The sequence below is a fragment of the Condylostylus longicornis genome, unplaced genomic scaffold, assembly GCF_029603195.1.
Source record: "Condylostylus longicornis isolate FDR11 unplaced genomic scaffold, ASM2960319v2 ptg000119l, whole genome shotgun sequence".
Classification (NCBI taxonomy): Eukaryota; Metazoa; Arthropoda; class Insecta; order Diptera; family Dolichopodidae; genus Condylostylus; species Condylostylus longicornis.
Window position 1 is genome coordinate 1,301,482 of NW_026578087.1, and position 25,042 is coordinate 1,326,523.

Genomic DNA, 25,042 nt, shown 5'->3' on the forward strand with positions numbered 1-25,042 from the left:
AAAAAGTTTTCGGTTAGAGAAAGGATATTCGCATCACTATTAAGATTCTCTTAATAGTGATGCGAAATGATATAAAAAATATGTTAAATACTTTTTCTGTGTTAAAACATTTAAGTGCTCTAAAATATTTAAGAGCTTTCATGATACTGAAAGCTCTTTTTGGATACTGAATTGTTCTGTTCGTTAATCGTTATAAAATCTTATGTATGCCAATACCTCAGACAACAATACAAATATGTGATAATAACAGATTTTATAATTAACGCAATAAATGACAACAAAATAAATACATAATATAATTATTACTATATAAATACCACAAATAATTAGTAGCAGTAAAATATGTGTACATATAAATGTGTATTCACGTTATATAATTACACATTTATTACATTAATAATTTTATTTTATCTTAAGAAGGTACTGAAAATGGATTTTACAAACTATGACTCGTGTAAATGATTACAAATTTCTTTTTTTTTTAACAATTAATGTGATTTATCATAAGTATCTTTATGTTGATAACCAGCCACATAACCGGAATCATCAACTACGTCTTTTCTTCCTGCTATACCTTTGCCTTTTCCAGAATCATCAAAACGTTCTTTATGAGAACCGGTATATCGTGAAGTGTCTGTTAACCTAGAAACCGTAGCGGCAGCTTTACTTCCAGACTATAAATTTAATTGAAAATCAAGGAAAAAAATATTTAATGCAGTTAAATAAAGCATGCACAATACAGAAAAACAAATACATACAGAAACTTGCAAAATACCAGGAGCTCCACAATTTGCCATTTTATTTCGAATTTCAGCCAAATTAGTTTTTTTAGTATTGGCCAAATCTTCCAAAAATTTGTTATAATCGTCATAGGATAATTTCATTTGTTTCAATTTTTTAAAGTGAATGCCTGTATCAGTTGTTGTAATTTTTTTATCAATAACTTTAGCTTGTTTCATCCATTTATCACTTTGAGATAATGTTATATGACGTCCATCCGATTTTGGATCACCAAATTTGGAAAATGCCTTAAAACTTTCACGAAAATTGCCACTTGATGCTTGATCGGTAGAACACTTTTCAGTTTTATCATTTATATCTATTCCAGCAACTTCATTAACCAATGGTTCATCCCCATTTTTGGTACTGTCAGACATTTTTTGTTTTAGCTAAAAAATTAACATATAAATGTTTTATTCACCAATGAAATAAAATTAAAAAAATAAAATTTTCATTATTTATAATAATGTATGTATGTATGTATATTAAAATATTTCAAAAAGCTATTCAATTTATTTAGCTATGTACATATGGATGTGTGACACGCTATTGAACTAAAACTAAAAAAAATGTGATTTTAACCCAGCCTAATGTACATCCTTCTAAGATTTATTAAATTTTTGGGATATAATTCAAAATAAATAGTATGCAGAATAAAATAATATTTGAATTATTATGAATACAATAACATTTTTAAATTTTTTGCTAAAAAATTATAAAGAACAAATCCGAATGAAACCTACACATTGTTAAAATGTAATCATATTTTAATATTTTAATGGTTAATCACCCCAATTTATTATTAAAGTCGGATTAAATGATTTAAGGCAATAAAAATGATTGCATACTTTTTGGATGTATACATAAAAATTTTTTTTCTATGGAGCAACAAGTTTCTTGCAAAGATCTATTTTCATGTAGAATTTATAAAGGATCTTCACTTTGCTGAAAGAAGACGAACTCACGGAAGGAAAAACGAATTGATTTATTGACGGAAACTAATAAGCACATTTTTTCTAATTTGAATTTTAGGTGATAAGTTTATCAAATTTTTTATTTAATTTTACTTACAAACAAAATCAATTTTATTATTTAACAAAATTGTTTAAACACTTTAGATTACTTGACTGAATGATAACAAAACTTAAAGAAATTTACAAATTAAATTGTTAAAATTGTTAATAAAAATTTAGTTTAACAAAAACAGTTAGAAACTTTTTTAAAAAATGATTTCTTAAGTTGATTAAAAGCAGGTAAAACCTGTTTAAGATATAAAAATCAAAACTTATTCATAAAGTGAATAAATTATGTTACACAGGTGGCAAAGCATAAGTTTCAATAATATTTTAAAGTGTTTCGAACAAAATTTAGGTAATCGTTGGACTAAATTTTGGTTATCGTTTGATATAAAGAGAATTTTATTGTTGATAATGAACAATTTGAAGCTCAGGCATAATTTTTTTAAAAAATTTAATCAAATTATTCTAGATACCTTTTGTTTGTACTACAAAAACCTTTCTCTAAATCCTTTTTCAAATTCCAATTTAAATCCAGGTTTTGAATATTTTTGTTACAAAATTTAAATTAGCTCATTGTTTTTTTTTTTTATTAAATTAAACACTTTTTTTATTAATTTCTTATTTGATATTGCATAGTATGAAATTACAATTACATATTGAGAACGGGCAGAAAAATCATAAGTAATTTCTAGTAACTGAAGATTAACGTACATACGAGTATTATTCAGTTCATAATTGGGAAGCTCAAAAAATTATTGTTTATTTGTTTTAAATATTATAAGATGAATTTATTTTATAAATTTCTATAATAAAATATATTTAGTCTCTTATTCGTATTTTAAGATTAGATTCAATTGTTATACATATGTATGTGTGGTGTCCCTTAAAGTTAAAAATCATAATTTTGTTTCTATACGCGTTAATAACCAATATCAACAATAAAATTTTAAAAGCTCTGTAGTGCTTGCTACAAAGATATTTGCAAAGCAAAATAAAATATTGTACAAGTCTTTCTGCATATTTAATACAAAAAAAAAATAAAATTTTTTTCATTTTTATTTTGAGAGCGAATTTTATCGCGCAAAATTGGTATGAAAAGCTTTATTTTCCAAAAAAGGCGATGACGCAACATGTAAGCAAAGAATTTGTGTGATTTCAAAAAACGAAAAGAAAAAATAAACTGTTCAAAGCGTTTAAAAACAAAGCCATATTAATAAAAAAAATAGTAATTAAAAACTAAACAATTTTTTACTTAAAATGATTTTAAATTTTTGTATACGGTTTATTTTGTATATTATTTTCTAATATGGTATGCATAGTAATGTTACGAGTATACAAATTTTTAAACTTTATAAAAAAAAAATAGGTTTCTTATTAAATTACGATTTCGTATACTGTTACTGCTTTACTTTTACATTAATAATACCAGATCATATACTAAAATTACTAGATTAAATAAATAATTAATTAACTACACCAATTATTTTTAGAATTTACGTTATAACATCGATTTTACTTTTTGATGTGAGAAAACTACTCTTAAGCTGCTATAATTTTAATTACATTAAAGTCATTCTCTTCAAAAATAGATGTAGATCTTATAATATCGAAATATGTATACATATGTATAGAGGTATTCAGATTTGCATTATACATAAATTACACCATGTTCTTCAGATAAACTCAAAATGATAACGGTAATATATGCAAGCATTTCAAAATGAAGAAGTAGTTAAATTTTTTTTTTCGTTAATTTTAATTAATTACAAAATTAAACATTTAATATATATATACATATATATATGTACTTATTACAAATTTAAAGTATTACGTCAGCTGACATATGTTTTTGTAGGTTTATGGGTAAATGGTTAAAAATTATAATTATTTTTTTTTTTTAATAAATTTCATTGCGTGACTGGCATTCTTTTCTACATTTACTATAATATCATGACAATAATTAATATATAAAATATTTTACATAGAATGTAGTTAGTATATGGAACACCTTAAAAAATCTCTTACATTTATTAAATTAATTTGTTTATTTGTAACTTACGTATGTATGTATGTATATTATATGTAAATTTAAATTATAAGAATAATGTTTGTTAAAGGTAATGAAAATTTTTGCGCTTATTAAAATTTTGCAGTATATTTTTGTATTTTTTTTTTTTTTGCAAAATGTTTTATAGGTGTTTGAACAACAAAAATATTTTGTGTTTTCTGTTAGACGTATTACGATGGTTGACGGGATACTATGAGGTTTATTGTACGATATGATGGGATGTTATTTGCAAATATTGAGATTTTGAGAATTTAGAAATTTTTTTTAATAGAATTCTAATATTGTTTTAAGCGATACGAAAACATGTTTGTATTTATTTAAAATTACAATAAAATTTTATGTACTATTTATATTTATAATCAACTTATATAAAAATAATATTTCAGAAGACACAAAATACCCATACAACACAAAAATGTCAATAATTTCTTAATCTAATATACTTAACCATTTGCACTTATGTATAAATGGCTTATTTTGAAAGTGGCCTAAGCCCATATGCAATTTCAAACTTATTTTATTTCCAATGCAATGGTAATGCCAATAGTTTGAATAGAAACTCACATCTAGTTGTATTTTGATAGGAAAATAAATGTACGTAATATTAAGCAAATTACCAGTTAACTCAATTTCGTTAATTTTAAACCAAACTGTTCAATATTTCAATTTATTTTTTTTAATGAACTCAGATCACTTTCAAAATAAACCATTCATATACTATCATAAGATTTACATCTCCATAAATTTCAAAAGTCTAACAAAAAACTTTAGGGTATATTTCAAAGTTAGACAATACAATTTTATACGTACATATGTGCTTTTCCATTTAATACAATCATACAATTTTATTTTCAATTATTATACTGTAACTATTATGACTGTTATGTAAAAAAATTATACAATAGAACAATTATTTTTTTTTTATTATTTAATGTGTTCGTCGATATTGTTCAATTTTTTTTTTAAAGAATAAATGGGGAAAAGTGACATCACATCAAAAGAGAAAAAGAAAATTCTATATGCATAATGAAGTGTACATACTCGTATGTATAATTTCATTAGAGAAATAATAAAGCTCATTAATTATATTATTAGCCCAATTTTCGTCAGGAAGTAAGAAAAATTTTAGGATTTTCTTAATACAAAACAAATCAAATGTGTATATATAATTTTTTGGTGTATTTATTTATATATACATATATATATCAATACATATACGAGTACCAATATATATATATTTGTCTGATCAACAAAATAAAATAAAAAATTTTTTAAAATAAAATGAAAAGTTACCGTTTTGCAAGATTTTTAAAACATAAATATGCCAAGAACCTTGAAAGGCAAAACTAAATTTTTCAAATCTTAATAACCTGATTTAAATTTAAACCAGCTTAATGAACTATTATAATATTATTATTGGTAAATTTATTCCACTGTTATTAAAAAGTAAAAAATTTTCCTCTTTTCTTCTAAAAATCTTTTGAGCTTGCATTTTAAAATCACAGAATTTTTTTTTTACGAAAATTGTTGATTTGTGAACTTGAAGAGTTTTTTTTTAACTAAACGCGCATTTACATCAACCTATTACTATTACAATACTGTATTGCATAACGCCACCTTAGAATATAACTTGCTTAAGTCACCCTCTAAAAATGTTTCAGGCGAGCGATTCAAACTGTTTAGAATTTATTTCTATTTTCAGAGTTTTAAGATTAGTAAAAGCTCAATTCTTTTATAAGAAAATAACAATATTATTTAAGATGGTGTTGCATCAAAAATTTTTGAAATTTTTTAAAATTTGTATTGTATAGAAGTACTAACAGAGCACATACTTATACTGACACATTGTAGATCTAACACGATGCTTTTATTACTATTTAATTTTGAAATTATAAGAAATTTTGAAATTATAAATAATTTATGTAAATTTCCAATATTTAATTTTCAAATTTTTGTTTCTATTAACACTAATTTTGTAAATAATTAATGTAAAAGAAGCACATATTATATACAAAAATATTTATTCAATATTAAAATAAAGTATAGATTATGTATTTATGTAAGTACATACATGTTGCATGCATATAAGGGCTATATGGAATTTTTCTCAACCATAATAACGAGAAGGTGGGTGCAACAAGCCTTTATGTTAAAAGCAAATAAAATAGCAAATACTTTATTATTGACATTTTAGTATTGTCCCAATATATTTTAAATTTTTCAAAAAAAAAACTTTTGAGTCTATTAATAATTGAAATATGTAAACGATATACATAAGTATATGAGGCGAGTACATAATTTTTATAACTACATAAATATTTTATATATTTGTACACATATATTCACACAGAATATTTATTATATCTGTTTTCTATTTGTACCTACTTATCATACTCGTATCAATTGATTAAAAGTATTCGAAAAATAAAATTTATTTTTTCATTTTTTAAATGACCTCATGACCATTTTTGTTTAATATTTAATTGAAGAATGCTATCAAATACTTACATACAAACTTAATATATTCGTTTTAAAATTTTCTTTATATTTACCTTGATACTTTATTGTTTCAAATTATATTAAATATCCTATTTAAATTCTATTTTATATATTTATGGTGGTCTTTTTATTAAATAATATTATTATAAAATTGAAAAAACAAGTATTTACTTTAAAACAAAAAAAATACAAAAATTAGATTTAAGATGAATAAAATTTCTTCTTTACTTTCACGCTGTTGAAAATAAACTGGAAAAATATTTATGAATAAAAACTTTGTTGATAAATATACAATATCAAAAGCTAAGGTATACACAAAATGAAATCATTATATTAAGCTTATAGAAGAGTAGATAAAAAACTTTTTTAAAAGCATCTTATAATAATCGTAATATTATATAATAGAAATATGTGTACAAACAAATAATATCAAAATATACAAGTATGTACATCCTATATAAAACACCAGCCTGTAGGTATAGGTACATACCTACTCTATTGTACATAGAATCATTATAACATGGTTAATGTTGATGCTTCACTGGAACGCTTCACTAATCTCTTAATAATATATACCTATCTACGTATGTATGTATATCTCAATAAAGATGTGTAAATTTAATCCATATGTAAACATGACATTATGCATACAATTAGATTAATCATATACATAGGTACAATTGAATGTAGAAAATAAAAATGTTTACATAAATTGCTCAACTGCATATTTTAGATTAAAATACAAATTGTAGTTATGTATATACTTATGTATGTATGTATGAATTGCGATTTTTGTAAGAGCTTCTTCAATTAAAAAGAAAATTTGAAAAATACGATAAATTCTAATCCATTTAGAAACATGGAATTTTGGCTATCAATAGAGTCGGCAAACGCTTTTTTCATACATAAGTGAAAAGGAGGGCTCATAAAATCGTTTGAGAATTATCCCCCATGAAGCTACATATTTATGTATAATTGTTTTGATAAAACGTTAAAAATCATAACATCATAATTTACGGTCTTACCGAACTTCGTATTGACCTATATAATATAGAAAATAAAATAGAATTAGAATTGTGATACAGGTTCATTTCAAAAAATTTTAAGTTTTATGTAATAATTGGGAAAATCTAAACTTTTATAGAAAAGCCTTGTTCTAATATTGCGTAACTTTTGTAATTTCTAATATTAAGTTAGTCTTCACCCACATATGGCCTGTTTAAAGTAGATTTGTTCTAAGTCCAATTTTCTCGAAAAAATTTTTTAAGCAATATCCAATGTTAGTTGTGCACTAAACACGATAATGTATACATTGTTTATTCACTACAAGTAGTTCATCTTAAAAATTATTTTATTTGTGTAGAAATAATAAATAGAAATGATAAATGGAAATTAAATTTAAACATGTAATTTCCTCTCCTGAACAATTTGCAAAGCAAAAACTACGACAAGCTAGTCACTAGCCCCATGGTCCTCCTAGGAGTGACCAAAGGAAAAAAACAATTTGCAAATTGCGACTTTGCATAGTTCTAGACAGGCGATATAACTATAATTGTCAGTATTTTGAAAAATTAACTTAAGTCCATAAAACAATACAAAAGGTAAACACTGTTTTTTTCTGTCGAGACTTTTATCCTGGAGCCCATATAAAATCTTGAAAATTTAAACTGCAGTTTACAATGCATATTTAGTTTCTATATTCTGTGTTATGCTGATAGATTCCTATTTTTGTGACGACGTGTAATATAACATCGTCACAAAAATCGTTTCAGTAAATATTTTGAATGCATGGCCCATCACTATCTTACTACAATCTTAATCTCACCGTGTCGCAAAACAGCTGTTTTTTATTTTTGTTTTGCTGGTATAAATTCATTATTAAATTTACTTGCATTTACTTAGAATAAGAATGTTACTTTTAAATAATACTTCCCAAATAATAAAACACTATAAAAATTCAACAAAGGGATTATGGGGTTATGTTGCAATTGCATTTAATAAAGTAGATGAAAATCGTTTAAAGTTGGTAGGTCCTAACCGATTGTGTGCTGAATGGGTGCTGAAAAATGGTGGTGCAGTATCATTTTCCGTGATGTCAAACAAGTACATAAAGGATTATAATTCATTGCCTCCAGAAAATGTGAAATTTAATATTATTGGAATTGATGCATCTAATTCGTCAGTAATGAAAATTGGTTTTGACCATTTAAAGGGATGCAATCATGTTGAAAAAATCATTTTACACAATTGCAAACACCTTGAAGAAGATGGATTAGAGGGACTTATTAATGTGAAAGATATTTTAAAGCATCTTCAAGTATCCGGATGTTACAACATAACAGAATCAGGTCTTAGTGCATTAAAAGTTCTAACGAAATTAGAAACTTTACGAATTTTTGACATGAAATATGTTCAAAATCTGGAAAAGGTGACAAGTGAATTAAAAACTAGCTTAAAAAATTGCAAAATTACGACGGAATAATTACCGAAAAATTCAAATTTGCTAAAAAAACCATGAACAACGAGGGAACGCAAAATTATTTTCAATATGTAGATACCTACCTCATTCACCGAAGAAGATATATTAACTTTAATAGATTTTGTCTAATGTTATTTGCCATAACACTGAATCTATTGAGTTTTCTTTGCCTAGATTTAGTATTCAATTGTATAATCTGAGAAAGATCTTGTACACCAATTTCCGAATTGTGTTCATATGCATGTAGTTATTTGTATATACATACATATATATATACATAATTTACAAATAATATAACATTGCTAAAAAAACATTGCGGAATATTAATCTTACATCGAAAATTGGTGTACATAATTACATATACATACATACATATATTTGTATTAATTGCATATTGAAAAGTCAAACTAAAAACAGATTTTTGTATAAATAAATAAAGTAAAAGTAAAAAAAATTTAAGAAATGCTCAATGATTAACTTTTGTACTAATGTTTACCTAATAGATTCTGCTAGGATACATGCATAATGTACATTATACGATGCCAAGGATACAAAAAAGCAAATAAAGCGAAGAAGTTAGTTAACATGAGTGAATTGATTCTATTGCTGCAGTGCTGGATTTATTAACTCAAATTTTTTGAGATAGAATTTATTTTGAGGTTGTTGATAAGACGATTTTAGCTTAAAATAAAAAATAATTAATGTAGAATCTTTAATGCGTGTACATACGCGTATATGAACATTTTCAGATTTACAAATGCGATAAATTTGTTAAATATATTTTTATGCATATATTTAGGAGAAGGAAAAAATAAAACAAAGTATGTATAGCACAGAAATTGATAAATGTACAAAATATACAAGCTTGTCAAAATCTCGTTAATATAATATAATATGTTGTATGTATACTGATATTCTTCTACAGGTGGGCATATATCACACCTAATATTGCAATTGAAAATTTAGGTTTAGGATTTAAATTCTCAACCACAATTGTACATTAACACAACTAACAATATAAATGTAAAATTAACGATATGTTGCACAATCAATTGCATCTTCATTTTAAGTTCACTTCATAAATTTTCAATTACACTTCTAAAATTCTTATAACACAAATGGCCCACGAATAGATGTTGACATTAATCTACGATTAATAAAAACAAAATTACAAATGGACTCAATCAACAAAACTAAGTATTTATATACATACATGTACATATATAAAGTTAAATTAGCTAATATTTAGTATTGCAGTAGACCTACAGAATATGGAAGCATATGCAATACCTGCATACATAGTTTTGAATGCAACTTGATAGTATAATTTAAATTGTGCCTGCTCAAATTATAAATATACCTACATAAAAATGCTAGAATCTAAAAATATAAATTTAGCATAGAAAATACTAAACATATCCTTACACAGAAGTCTTCGTATTTGAAAAAATCAACCGTACCGTCAAATATGGGGAAATGCTTATTGTGCAGTATTTTTGTCACAGTAGGCATAATCATTATAATTATCATGATGCAGTATTTAAGCTAGGATAAAAAGATTATTATTAATATCAGACCAAATTCAAATTAATAGCAAAATTATTTATCACTTCTAAATCTTATTTTTAGTCTTTTTTTTAATAAGCAATTTATTTCAATTGGTTTTCTTGTGTTAATTTTTGATTTTAGCAGATTTTAGTTTAATTGTGCTTGTTATTTTGTTGTTATACCTAAGTCTGCCCTTATACCTAAGTCCTTTTATTATAACATAAATTCATTCGAAAAAGATGCCGATTGAATTGGTTATCCAATTAAATTTAATTGCATCACAAGTTTTTAAATAGTTTTGTTTGGTTACATAACTACTACCCTACATCTAAAATAATAAAATTAATTTCCTCATATCTAAATTTTTTTATATACATACATACTTACATATTATGACTATTAAAATTTGTTTGGATTTTCCCTTTGTCTGCTATGATAAAAATTTACTCCAACTGCCAACACCTCATTTAAATTCAAAAGACCTCGATTCCGAACCGACCTTCAAGAAAAGCCAATCTCAATATATTTCATGTACAAAAAATAGAAAACCCACGTGATATCCGTAAATTTAGGCAGTATGTGCTAAAAAGAACGTGCCTTTTTCCGTTTAATATTTGTTTCTCTTCTCCGTTTGAAAATTACTCAAAAAAATATTTTCTAAAGTATCTTTAATTATTTTCAATACCAAATATGTTTAGGTATTAATTATATTAAATTATGTTTGTTTGTATAAGAACAATAACTTTATAATATCCTGCATGATGCTTTTACAATGTAAATCAAAAGAAGTTCAAATTCAGTTTCACTTTAAACGGTTAATAAAGTCAAGGTCTTTATTAACTTTAAATATAGAAATGTTTGAATGAAGGAAAAATATATGCACTTATCTTTTTAAGATTCACATGTATATGTACGTATGTACATGGTATCAAATCAGATCATTTTGATGTTATATCCATATATATGCAAGTACCAACATCTATATACATACCTACATTAAATTATGCTTCAATTCTTTGATCCTCTTTTTCAAAAAAAAACCGGTTGAATGATGTAGAAGACACATAGTTTCTTTTCATATTAGCAGTTTATTATAATATATATGTATATATATATAAGTAAAGTTCCGTGTTTTATCAACATTTTTTCATGATCTGTACTCCATAAATAAATAAGTATATTTGTTATATAACGTTTCTACTGCTTTTTACGTTTTTTTTTGTTGTCAACTAGCTTAATATTTGAGCATATACTTTTCTTGTTTAATTTATAAGATTGCAAGCAAACATAGCTCCTGAGTGAGCTGAAGTTTTTGAAATAAATATTCAACCCAATTTAAAAGAAACGCACAGTTGCGCCAGTTTTGATAATCTACTTTCATTACAGCTTAAAACAAATTTTTGTTATCCTTTACAACTTAGATTGCTTAAATTGCGTATAACAAATTTACCACTATCTGTTATCATACTGTTATTGTTATTATTTAGTCTTATTTTGAATCTTCAATCATTTAAATATGCTAACGTAAATAAATTGTTCAGAGCACAGTTAAGGAAACCAATTTAAATGAGCGTGAAAACTATCAATATTATTTTATGACCTTCAGTTAATAAAATTATTTCAATGTTTGTTCTTATAAATCTACACAGCTTTATGTGCATACATACATACATACCTATTTCAGTATATGTACATATTTGGTTTAATTGGCTTGATCTTATTTCTTGATTTCGCATTTCTACTAAATCATTAAATATTATACAAAACGTATGATTGCACTTCTTTGCATTTATTTCAAAAAACTTATTCTTAAATTATATTTCAAGGTTGCTTGCGATGCAAAAAAAAAAATTAATTTGTAATCTTCTTATCCTGTTTATTCTAAAGATGAGTTTTTGTATATAAATAACGTTGCTTTTGTAAAGAAAAACAGTTCTAAATAGGAAGTCTCAGAAAGAACATTAATATTATTAATTTACCGAATTGGTTAATTAAAATTCTTCTCATTTAATATTATACATACATATTTTTAAGCTCTTTCATCATGAAATTATATATATTATCAGTTTTAATATCAGTTGTGGTAGCTAGACCATCACATGAAATTTTAGGAACTACAGCTTATGTTTTAGGAACACCAATTCAATCTCAATACCATTCACAAGACTTTCTTGGTCAATACGCTTATGGTTACAATGATGGTTTATCCGCTAAAGTTGAATCAAAAAGCTTAAATGGAATAACACAAGGAGGATACACTTATTATGATGCTAACGGTAAATTACAATCAGTATCATATATAGCTGATGCTCAAAATGGTTTCCGGGCAACTGGTACCAATTTCCCAAAAGCTCAAGAAGTTGAAATCAAACCAGAACCAGTAGAATTACCAATTCCAGTTACAGAAACAAATGAAGTTCACGCTGCCCGTTTAGAACATTTGAAAGCAGTAGAAGAAATAAAAAATCGTAACACACAAATTGAAGAACAACAACAATACCAAAAATCTGATGAAAAATTATTGTTAACATTATCAAAATCGATGGAAAAAGATGAATTATTACAAAAGAAGGAAGCTGACTTGAAAAATATAAATTTGTTACAAGGTAACCAATTGGCAGTACCGATTTTAAAATTAGAATCCTTTTCACCACAAGCTGTTCCACTTTTGCCTGCAATCCAGTTGAAATCGTTCGCTAATGTAAACCCAGTAACATTTGCAGCATATCCATATGGTGCAGCTAATCCTAATTATGGTTGGTCATACGGTTACACTAATTTAAAACCAATATATTTTAATGTAAAACATTTTTAAGATATTCATTGAATTTTAGTACGGAAAAATAAACTCGGTTTTATGAATACATACATAAGTGTTTGTTTTTCTTTAATTTTAAGAACCATATATATAAATATATGTATGTACGTATGTATGTACATATGTTAAAGAATAATATATACGAATAACAGCCAAGGCTTTAAAATGATAATTTATTTAAAAGTTCATTATTCCTGTGAAAATTCGTTAAAAACCGATAACAATAATTCTTGTCTAATTTTGATTAATAGTTGAAATGGCCTGCAAATCATCAAACCTTTGGTGTTCCAAATAGCGGGAAAGTTTAAAAATCACCATACAGAAAAGTTGTAATATTAAAATATCAGGACTTTTCACAGATATAAAAATTTTCTTAGATTGATTTTGAAATATGTTAAAACGTTCTATACGTCTACAGTCAAGAAGGAAATTGCTCGTCGATAGAAAACACAGCCAAATCATCTCTCATTACTTCTCTTTAGGAAGCTATCTTCAAGCTCATAAAGATTTATTATTCTTTACCTACAACATGTACCATATTTGGTAAATTTTAAAAATTAAATGAAAAAAACAAGTCCTTTACCTTAATTATATATTTATTTTTTTTTCTTATATTTTTTTATTCTACAAAACTCCTTACAAAGTTGACACAATTTCATATTTTACATACTTACATACGTATGTACATATGTAATTAAATTTAAACAACAAAATAAATAACAATCTAAACTATTAAACACTTGGATACTAGTAAACTGAATAATAACGGTTACAATACAATTTCCAATCGGAACAAAACTCTTGTTATCCCAGTTATCAAATTGGATGCGTATATAAATATTGGAATTATAAAAATTGTGTTCTAAGAGAAGCTTGCCTGAATGCTTCCAAATGTGCTTGCTTGGCAGCCAAAACCTCTGGTGTATCCATAACAGGTTTTGGTAAGTTCATATCGTCAGATATTCTATCATCTAATTCCGGTGATGAAACAGTGGTGGCTTCAGATTCTGTTGCTGGAGATTTATCATCAGTGGATACACTTTCTTTTTTTTCTTCTTTAGGTAATTCGTCAACAATTTTGTATCCATTTACAGGATCAGATGTATAGGATACTCGTTTAATTTCATCATTTGCATCAACAAAAAGATATGTTCCACGAACAATACCATCTTTTGTTCTCATCTCATGACGAGCGGTTTGTCCATCATTATAGCCAAAATGATAATTGCCTAATTCATCAATAAAGTTCAAACGATCATCAGTTATAGCTTGAGGTTCACATGAAACCACTACAAAAATTGTAATGAAATATATGTAAGTAAATTTCATCTCGTTAATGTTTCTTAAAGTATCTTAAAACATTTCTGAACCGAAGACTGTTTCTATTCTTGGTTTATATAGTGTTCCTTTATTGATAACCAAATTTTATAAAAATTAAAAACACGAATTTTCACGTACTAACATTTCTACAACATTATATTTTACAGATGTATGCATGAACATATGTGGGTACATATAATTAATTACAAAGAACACCTAAAGGCTCAATTTTAAGTAGCAAACAGGAAAAGTTTGAATGATTTTTTTTTCGCATTAATTATATATTTTTACATTGTACATATTTTCTAATGATTTTCGGGTATTTACTTCTTGTTTCCAAACCAGGAAGTGAAAGAAGGGCAATGTTAATTACACTTGCACACACACAACTATGTATAGATTCCTATGTGCAATAAAAAATTTACGTTATTTCAAAACGTGAAAGAAACCAGAATATACATACGTATTTATGTACGCATGTATGTATATATGTATTTGCATTACAATATGTAATATGCATGTTATACATAAACATGCATTACGCGGGTAATTTTTTAATCTACATACTTTCAAAAAACGTTAAAAATGCGTCTATAAGCGTTTTCAAAAATATTATTTAGTGTGCTTTTGGAATAGAAAAGTAGGAACAAATAAACGCGTTTTACAAAATAATCCGTAATTTACATTTTGGCACACATAATATCGACTATTTCTGATTGGAATTCATTCTGATATTACCTTATACGGTTGCATTAGTTTCTTGGCAAACTTTATACTGAACAGCATAAACTGCATTTATGTATACATGTTACTTAAGTATATGTACGTTTTGTGGCAATGGTATTGACATGCACATATTACGTGCCTCGCGTTATGCGTCTACAAGATGTGGCTGGTTATATTATATAACAAAACTTTCGGTATAGCCAGCAATTGTTTCTCTTATTAAAAGAAATAAAAATTTTTTGCAAATATATTTAAGTCAAGATTGATAGAAGAAAAGTGAAGTGGGAACACTAGATTGCATTTATAAGAAAAACAGCAGAAAGTCTACTTAATAATTCAAGAATCAAACAAGCGTTGAAATCACCTTTCAATAAAACTAATCAAATTATGTACATATTTTTTTAATTTTTAAGGGTTCTTATGAAACCGTATTAAGAGTCCCAATTATATTTGAACAGAGTTAATTAAACATCTTATAATTTGCGAAATAATTTTGCACCAACTAAATAAGTAAATAAAAATATAAATTAAGGTTTTAACTTTTATTGTTTTGTCGACTTCCGACCTTTTGTAAATTTAAATTTAATTATTATAAATAAATTTTTTCTATAAATTTATTTTTAAATAATATAATAAAAGTCCGGCTAGTAAAATAAAAAGCATTTTTTGACTAAATCCATTAAATTTATATACAATAGCATTAAAAAAAGTAGATAATGCATTTATCGGCTTAAAAGCTTGATCAGCTTTAAACAAAAATATTAGAACATTAGAAGAAAATATTCCGAAAATTCGTACAACAAAATATGTATAGTGGTTTAAGAAATTGATAACTTTTAATAATAAATTTTGAATTTTTTCGTTTTATTTTAAATTTAATTTTTTTTAATTATTATAAGTTGAAGTTCTCTTAAGTTATTAAATAACCGCTGTTCTAGTATTATTTATTTCTTTGGGGCAAAAACTATCTTTCTTGATTTTAATGCCGACCATTTATGCCTTTTAATATAATATGAAATGGCTGTTAAGAATGCAAATATTCCTATTGCTTTAATAAGCATCCTTTTGCGTTGATCATGCTCAGGCTCTGAAGTCCATTTTAGGAAAGTTGCAACATCTTTCGCCAACTGACTGGCCGTTGCTGGAGTTCCATCTTCATACTCAATTACCTAAAATAATTTATTTTTAAACGGTAAAAATTATGACTTTTCATAGTTTCTGTTATTCTTAACAGATATTTTTACAAAATAAAAAAAATTCAGAAGTACCTCGTTATATAAAACTTGTGCCATTGAAATGGCGCCACCAGGGAAATATGGATTGAAATATTGACCTTCCCGAATTATTACACCTGCTGGTGCTTCACAATAGCCCGTTAATAAAGCAAAAATATAATCTTCACCTCCATGACGTGCTGACACGATATAACTCAAATCTGGAGGATATGCACCATTATTAGCAGCGCGTGCTGCCTCTTCATTGGGATATGGACTTGGGAAGTAATCCGACAATTTGCCCGGCCTTTGGTACATAGCTCCAGAGTCATCTGGGCCGTCTGTAACCTACTCAAAAATATTAAAATGTTTGATGTTTTTGAATTTTGTGTATTTTCACCATTATTTGTTCAGCTTCTGCTTTTGCTTCCGCTTCTGTATGGGTAACCCCAACAAGATTACGATAAGCAATGAAACGCATAGAGTGGCATGCCGCGCAAACTTGCTTATAAACCTCGTAGCCTCGACGCATGCTAAGTACAAATACAAAATAAATAACCTTGTAAATAAAGAAACACTTATTACCTAGAATGATCTAAAGACGAAAAAATTCCACTATGACTCCACGGCCATTTCGTTGGATGAACTTCTGTACCTGAAGCCTTCACAGTTTGTTCCATAGCGAAAAGTAGAGTACCTAAACCTCCAATTCCAGCACCAACAGCGGCAAAAAGCTAAATAAATTGCCAAGAAAATAAACACTTTTGTTAATTTAAAGAATTTCGAAATGTAATTCAAGTAGTTTGAGTGACACGGATTTCATTGAAATGCCTTATAGGTTATGTAAAATTGAAGACCCTTATAAATTCTTGTATTTTTCCCTTTTTTTGCAAATCCTACCTTTTTTTGATTACTAGTCCATTGCTTTGCTGTTGAAAAGTTGGAAACCTAAAAGAAAATTTTATTTTTTTAACTCTTATGTCAACTTTTACATCAATGCTTTTTCATTTCTATGTTACATAATAAACATTCATAATACTCTTTTAGTTTGCTTAATTCGCTTATAAAAAAGATTGGTTGTTTTATAATTAAAACTTGCTTAATTTCTATACGTGTTAGTAATTTTTCAATCATTTATATTATAAATATAAGGACATACATATTAATTTTATCCATTTTTTTTGGATGACTTCAAAAAATTTCTTTTCATTTTTTTTATATGTTTTCCTATATTAAAACTATAGAATTTTACCTGTTGAAGTGATGTTAAATTAACATTTGCTTTTAATAAATTTGTGCCGCAAATCCTCCCTAAATTAGCAGCCATCCTGTTCAAAAATATCTAAAATTTTTCAAAGGATGAAAAAAAAACCTTTGAGCTGCTCGATGACAACGATACTCTTGTGAAGTGACAGATCCCGAAGTGATTTATTTTTTGACATTATTCACATTGTTTTTTCTTTACTTCTTTTTCATATAAGAATAGGTTGGAGTAGTTATTTTTTTTTCGCAATTACATTTGCGTTTTTAATTTTTCTAGTCGTTCGTTTGTTACTTTTCGAAAATTTATCAATTAATTGGGAGGCAGTATAGAAATTCGAAGATTTCGCAATCTTAGCTGCCAAAAAATTAGCATGGGGATACAAAACTTTTTTTGTCGGAGTTAGCTCGTTTAAAATACTTGATAGTCATGATTTTTATAATACCAAAATACAAGTGAATGTTGAACAAAAACAAATTCATACATATTCTTATGGAAGTTACATACGGTTTTTAAAGTAATATTAATGAAGTACGTGAAAAAGCTTGCTTTGGGTTGTAGATTGCAATTGACTATTTTTATTAAAAATTATTGATCGTTTCGCGAAATGGTACGGACCATATGAATGACTTTTGTAACTTTTGACAGACTAAAAATACAATTGATTAGCATAAAAGCGGTATACGTTTGTAGCTGACTACATTTGGACGACATTTTGGCAGCCATCATTTGGTGATTTTTGACTTCGTCTTTTTGGGTACGCCATTGCTTTAGACAAAGAGTTCGACGGTACAATTATTTAAATTTAGTTTTATACTAAAATTTCTGAAATTCTTAAAGTTTCAGAATTCTAAACGTGAAAGAGTATATGTAAAGTTACTAAATAACGATACTATTAATCAAGGTTCATAATTTCGGAGTGGATATTTTACTCTAGAACTTAATATGAGCAGCGGAGGGATGCCGGAGCTAGGCTCCAAAATTAGTTTAATATCAAAAGCGGATATTCGCTATGAAGGAAGATTATTTACTGTAGATCCTCAAGAATGCACAATTGCATTAGCAAATGGTAAGTAAAAAATAAGGGAAAAAAAATTACGCCTCCTTTGCGAAATTAAATGGCTACGTGTGGCATAGAAATATGTGCATATGTAGGGAGGGTAATAATTAAATAACAAAATTTGGTTGAAATCAACCACGGTATTACTAAAATTGATTTATAATTTTTTAACATTTTCATTTAGAAACTTGAGCAAATTAAAAATTTTTAACCATCGACATTAGGACAAAAAAAAAATTTACTGTTAAATTCCTTTTTGAAAAACTGTTAATTTTTAACACATGGTTTATAAGTACCAGTTATGTTACAATAAGATCCTATATAATCATTTGAATACAATTTTAAATGGGTATACCTACATTGTAACTAACTCTACATACATACTTAAATAAACCTTAAATAATTATTTAAGATCTTAATGAACACTTTTATATTATATTAATTACAATATATTTGTGTTTTCTTACGATAACCTAAGTAAAATATTTTATTAAAATAATTTTCTTTTCCAGTTCGATCGTTTGGTACTGAAGATCGTGAAACTCAATATCCTATTGCTCCACAAAGTCAGATTTATGATTATATACTTTTTCGTGGAACAGACATTAAAGATATCCGTGTGGTTAACAATGGAATGCCTCATCCAAATGATCCAGCAATAATGCAAATGCAACTGCCAAATGGGCAACATTTAATGCCACATTTTCCTATGCCTGCTATTAATTCACCGATGACAAACTACGGAGCTCCTTTTGGGGGAATGGGAAATATAGGAGGTCTTGGTGGACCTGGAACTGGAGCAGGCACATCAACGAATAATACAGCTGGTAATATGGCACCTGGTTCATTTTTGCTTAACACTAAACCTAAACAGCCAAGTGAGTTAAACGACGCCATTCCAGAACCTTCTAACTTAAATTCTACTGCACCTAGTAATACTACCACAATTCCCTCAACCGCGGCTGAACACAAAGACCAAGGTGTGATGGTAATTTTTTTTTTTTGTTTTTTTTTTTTTTTTTTTTTTTCTCTCCTTATGTACATATTATAATTAAGCATTATTATTTTTTAAAAATAGCTTCATTTTGAAAATTTAAAAAGTGTTTAAACAAAAACTTATGCGAAATTCATGATTTTTTTCTTAATTATAGTATTTTTTCTTATTTTCATATTTAAGCTTGGCTTTTAATCTAAGCGAAATATCTTTTAATATCTTACGTTACAGAAACTTATCGCACCTTTTCTGCTTTCGAATATAAAAATTAAATGTGCACAAAATCATAAAACCCATAGCAGATCCAATTTGTCAAAAAATTACTTCTTCATTACCGTTATCATCATTTTTAATTTCGCATTTGATCCTTTTTCATTTGTTGGAAACATCAGGCGGATTCTAACATGTATTTGAATAAAATATATTAAATTAACTTTAACATTCTTGCGCTTAAAATTAATAATTGGCGATTATTTTTAATAAATCCCAGTAATTTTTTGCAACATACAACTAATGTGAACGATTATTGACCTTGGTCTCAGTGTTTTATCGAAGAATATATACAAAATTTTATCCGCCTACAAATTGTCCTCGTTAGATCATGTTCGTTGAAGTAATTTTACCCAACGTATAATTTAACTTTAGTTATATTAAATGTGTAGCTTGTATGAGTTTTTTTTTTTTTTGTTATATCCTTTTTTCCATAATCTCCTAATTGCATACATGTTTCTAAATTTTGTGTCTTAAATATTTGAATTAATATTTGTCGAGACAAAATCAAAATTCTAATTACATATAAGGGAATACTGTCTTGCTCTTATATACATACGTATAAATGTATATATATATTTTTTTTTTTTTTGATAATATGTAATTCATGTTTCATTTTATTATTGTTGGAATGGCTTGTAGAAATCTTTTTTTTCTTTATGTTATTCATATTCAAATTTACATTATCTTAGTTATTAAATTTTATTTTGAAGTTTAATAAATTTGAAATAAAATTCAATTATGAAAATATTGCAATATTTTTTTGTCTAAAATATGTATTTATTATAAGTAGGCGATAATAAATATAAATGAGCTTGCATTGTAGATTTGATAACAGGAGGATCACGGTCGACTACTCCAGTAAGTTTGATATCCCGAAAAAGTCCTTCTACAGATATGGGGGTTCAAGTCAATCAGCAACAAACATCACAACAATCTCAACAACACCATCAAAACGCTGGTAATAATCGTGATGCTGGACATAAACGACAACATCAGCAACAAAATCAAAGAAGTGGTCAAAATAATTATAGGGATCGACGAGATTCAGGCCGTATGGATCAACATCATGATAACCAAAATAATTATGGGAATCAAAGAAATCGGTTCCAAAACCGTGGAAATTGGAATAACCGTGGCGGTAATAATGTGAATATGATGAGAAATCGCGGGCGGGGTAGAACCCAGAATCAAGTAAACTAAAAATTTAATTTATTATTCAACATATACAATTTTGGCGTTTTTCATCTTATATAGAGTTACTTCTCTCAAGGAGGTTATCGGCAAGGAGGTATTGGTCTAAATAAAAATCGTCCTGTAAAAAATACAATCAAATTCGACCAAGATTACGATTTTGAGCAAGCAAATAACAAGTTTGAAGAATTACGTTCGCAACTTGCGAAATTAAAAGTCAGCGAAGTGGAATCTAAAAATTCAACTGAACAGGTATTGTTACAAATTAATTATTTTATATTTGCACAAGTGAAACGCTATTATACAAATAAATATTTTTATGTTAAGGTCAATGGAGAAACCGATACCAAGAAAGATGATTCAGGAAACGAGACTGGTGCAGGCGAACAGGAGCAAGACGATGATTACGTTCCAGTTGGTTATGATAAAAACAAATCCTTTTTTGACAACATATCTTGTGAAGCAGCTGACAGATCAATCAAAAAGAACGACTGGCGCCAGGAACGAAAATTAAACACTGAAACATTTGGCATATCTTCAACTAGGCGTGGAAAGTAAGTTGTCATTTGTATGTAATTTTTTTTTTTATCTATAGCAAAACCAACGCGTAAAATTTTTGAATGATATAAAAAAGCTGACTGAAAAGTGCAAACTAAACTTGAGTCATATCAATAATGTTTAAATTCTTTTAAAATTATGTTGGAAAATATTATAATTGGAATATACAATTTACAATTTTTAAGATTATATTTTATTTTTAAGTTACCGTGGCCGAGGAGGCACTGGAGGTGGCAGTTATTATAACCGGAATATGAACAATGGTGGATACAATCGGAACTATAGGCCAAATAATTATAATAATCGGGGCCGTAATAATAGAATCGGCCAAAATACTGGTCTTCCTTCGAAAACCCAGCAAGCAACAAAGCAGTCGCAGCAACAAACAGAAGCACCATCAGTTACGACAGGTATTAATATTATTTCCCTAAATAAATTTCTTTAATTTTTTCTTAAATAAAATTGAAAGACGTCATAGTGGGGTTCTTAGACAAATATTCATAGCACATACATATATAAGTTTGGAATTGTAAGAATATAAAGAATTTTTGCCTTCAACAGTAAACTTTTATTAAATGTAATTTAATGACTGATGGTAGGGGAAAAAATAAAATTATGTTTCCATAATATAAAGGAATTTCACGTTAACAGCCAACAAAAAAAAAACGTAAAATGAACACAATTTCTCAGAAAGTGGAATAAAATCATCATAATTCATAGAAGTTTAACTTCGGTTTTGATCGTACATAATCGCTACTATTAAAAAGATTTAGAAATCTCTGTAAATGCTAAATAAAGAATCATTTAAAAATCCAGCTAGAATAATTTATATATTCGGTAAAGAAAAAAGAAACAGTTATAAAAACTAAATATTAAGTGCGGCTATTGTAAGAAAGGTTATAATTCATTGTTTAATTTGCAATATGGCACTTTTTTTTCTTTTGTTGTAATCATATCGGTATGAAATTTTAAAAATGCAAAGTTTTCTAAGAAATTACCTTTGAAAGATGAAGAGATAAATCTGACTATCAATTAATGTTTCCAAACGCAATACTTTTCTATTTACTAAAGCTCAAGTGCTTAGTCCGTATAAGTTTGCATTAAAGCAAAATTGTTTTGAATATTTTTTATTTTGTAACACTTAAATTTTAATTAAAAAATTGTATATTTTATGCAATATTAATTAATTGAATTTTTCTTGCAGGTGCGAAATAATAAAGGGGTTAAATACTTTAATCGAAAAATTTAGATTGATAATAATATTAACAATTTTTTAAAAGAAAGCTGACGTCCTTCCCCTCCAATGAATGAAAAAAAAAATGATATATTTATGAAAACAAAGAAGTCCTAAAAAATTAAAGAAATTATAAATATTGAAGAAATTAAAATTTATGGAATAAAAAATCTTGGTACATAATATTATCAAAAAAAATATGTAAAAATAAAGATCTTCGCATTAGAAAATTGAAAAAAAAAAATGTTAGAAAAAAATTGTGTATGAAAATGTCAAATTGTTGAATTAAAATAAGAAATACATATATATATATAATTAAAAAATGCATATTAAAATAAAAAAATGAGGGAAATGTTTAGGAATGTTAAATATATCAGCTTAGTTCTATTTCTTCTTTAGTTATTCTCTATATTACAACAAACATAGAAAACAAGAAGTGTTATATAATATAAAATGTACAATAAAAATAAAAAAGTAATCTAAGTTATGAAAAAATAAATAATGTGAGATTCAAACTAATCAAAGTAAAAAATGCGAAGAACATGTAAAAATGTTAAAACAAACTAAAACAAAATTTAGATGAGATGAGAATAATAGGTTTTAACAAAATAATTTTCTAATATATTAAGAAAAAAATCGTATATATATAAATATAAATATTTTTATTTAGGTTTCGAAAATTTTAAGATATAATTATTGAGAATTTCTTATCATATAAACTCAATTAGTTAACCATTTTGAAAATCACACACAAAAAAAAAGAACATTTAAATTTGAAATTATATTTTCCATTTATAATGTTATAGTTTTTTTTTTCTTTAAGTGATCTTCATTGACCTTATGCCGTAATCAGAATATTGATATGTACATGTAAAATTAATTTTATAAATTTTTTAATTGAATTATTTGGAAGGAATAAAAATCCATTTATATATGTTTGAAAAATTAAAACACGAATAATGTAAAGCAATTTATAAATAATAAAAAAAATTGGAAATATGAAAAGCGGAATTTTTAAAAATATTTGAGTTAAATCAGAAAACGCAACTACATTTTGATATTTTCGAGCTAATCGTACTGTATGAAATTTTTTCGAAAATATAAAACGTACCATTTATGTTAACCTTTTGGATTAGAAAAAAAGTATTTACTCATTTTTATTTAATTTTTTTTTTGTACATGAATTACATCTAAGCATGCTGAATCGAAATAAAAAAACAATTCTAAACTTGTTTTTACCAATCAAATTTTTTACCATATCCTATCTATAGGTTTATTGATTATAGTAATTTTATAAGTTCATTTTTAATCATCATAATTAATAACCATTATATTTTAGTTTTTATGCGGATCTTAATTATGCTATATATATTTTTTAACCCTTAATCAGTGTTGGAGAGGTCAACGGACCTATTTAAATTTTCACTGTAATTTTACCTGATAATTTTCAATATATTAAATTAAATATACTAAATTTGTTTTTATTTTTAGTAAATTATTAAAACAAAAGAATAAAAAGCTAAGTTTCACCAAAATTGATTAAAAATAACTTGTCAATGTCATTAAAACTTTTCCACCTATTTACAAAATGTCGCCGAAAGGGGTTATTTACAGATATGCGTGAGGCATATGCACAGCCTTCTTATTGCTATAATAAACTATACATAATACAAATAAAACGAGTGGAACACAAGAATTACTTCCAATTTTGAGAAAATTAATCAAGGGTATACGTGATAATTTAATTGCAAATATTTGAATATTAGAGAAAAATTAAGTCGATTTTAACCAAATCAAATGTATGTATATATTTCATTTATAAATTATGAAACTTAGTTTAAATTTTGAACCCTAAACTTGCCGTCTTTTCAATTTTAATTACATATATGTATATATATATTTAATTATCATGTGTTTGTAATTGATGTCTGCATTTTCGTTAAAAAATTTGTGCTAACGGTTGCTGTATACTTGAAATATTGGCTACTGTTCAATTTGAT

The 25,042-nt window shown here is 26.3% G+C and overlaps 6 protein-coding genes across 8 annotated transcripts; 3 read left to right on the plus strand and 3 right to left on the minus strand.

Annotated features, from left to right (window-relative positions):
* Positions 1 to 230: 230 nt before the first annotated feature.
* Positions 231 to 6,595, minus strand: LOC129614784 (tubulin polymerization-promoting protein homolog). The gene is made up of 3 exons (XM_055529648.1): positions 6,420 to 6,595; positions 759 to 1,169; positions 231 to 674 (listed from the first exon to the last, which is right to left on the minus strand). Exons 2-3 carry the CDS (start codon positions 1,155 to 1,157, stop codon positions 489 to 491), a joined length of 585 nt encoding a protein of 194 aa, XP_055385623.1. The 5' UTR covers positions 1,158 to 1,169; positions 6,420 to 6,595; the 3' UTR covers positions 231 to 488.
* Positions 6,596 to 8,225: 1,630 nt separating this feature from the next.
* Positions 8,226 to 9,295, plus strand: LOC129614785 (ATP synthase subunit s, mitochondrial). Its single transcript, XM_055529649.1, has one exon. It carries the CDS (start codon positions 8,276 to 8,278, stop codon positions 8,846 to 8,848), a length of 573 nt encoding a protein of 190 aa, XP_055385624.1. The 5' UTR covers positions 8,226 to 8,275; the 3' UTR covers positions 8,849 to 9,295.
* Positions 9,296 to 12,354: 3,059 nt separating this feature from the next.
* LOC129614799 (uncharacterized) lies at positions 12,355 to 13,227 on the plus strand. Its single transcript, XM_055529674.1, has one exon. It carries the CDS (start codon positions 12,438 to 12,440, stop codon positions 13,206 to 13,208), a length of 771 nt encoding a protein of 256 aa, XP_055385649.1. The 5' UTR covers positions 12,355 to 12,437; the 3' UTR covers positions 13,209 to 13,227.
* An 830-nt stretch (positions 13,228 to 14,057) lies between these two features.
* Positions 14,058 to 14,540, minus strand: LOC129614760 (cuticle protein 6-like). Its single transcript, XM_055529606.1, has one exon. It carries the CDS (start codon positions 14,538 to 14,540, stop codon positions 14,058 to 14,060), a length of 483 nt encoding a protein of 160 aa, XP_055385581.1.
* Positions 14,541 to 15,784: 1,244 nt separating this feature from the next.
* On the minus strand, positions 15,785 to 17,888 carry LOC129614770 (cytochrome c1, heme protein, mitochondrial). The gene is made up of 6 exons (XM_055529627.1): positions 17,724 to 17,888; positions 17,372 to 17,419; positions 17,057 to 17,205; positions 16,872 to 17,004; positions 16,526 to 16,819; positions 15,785 to 16,426 (listed from the first exon to the last, which is right to left on the minus strand). The coding sequence occupies exons 1-6, from the start codon at positions 17,796 to 17,798 to the stop codon at positions 16,202 to 16,204; spliced, it is 924 nt and encodes a 307-aa protein (XP_055385602.1). The 5' UTR covers positions 17,799 to 17,888; the 3' UTR covers positions 15,785 to 16,201.
* Positions 17,889 to 18,467: 579 nt separating this feature from the next.
* On the plus strand, positions 18,468 to 23,112 carry LOC129614739 (protein LSM14 homolog A). Of its 3 annotated transcripts, none has more exons than XM_055529586.1 (7): positions 18,468 to 18,801; positions 19,305 to 19,772; positions 20,883 to 21,250; positions 21,314 to 21,502; positions 21,578 to 21,804; positions 22,013 to 22,218; positions 23,013 to 23,112. In XM_055529586.1, the coding sequence occupies exons 1-7, from the start codon at positions 18,678 to 18,680 to the stop codon at positions 23,021 to 23,023; spliced, it is 1,593 nt and encodes a 530-aa protein (XP_055385561.1). In that variant the 5' UTR covers positions 18,468 to 18,677; the 3' UTR covers positions 23,024 to 23,112. The 3 variants fall into 3 exon arrangements, with proteins under 3 accessions (XP_055385561.1, XP_055385562.1, XP_055385563.1); XM_055529587.1 differs by having other exon boundaries at positions 19,305 to 19,670; XM_055529588.1 differs by having other exon boundaries at positions 19,305 to 19,619.
* Positions 23,113 to 25,042: the final 1,930 nt, after the last annotated feature.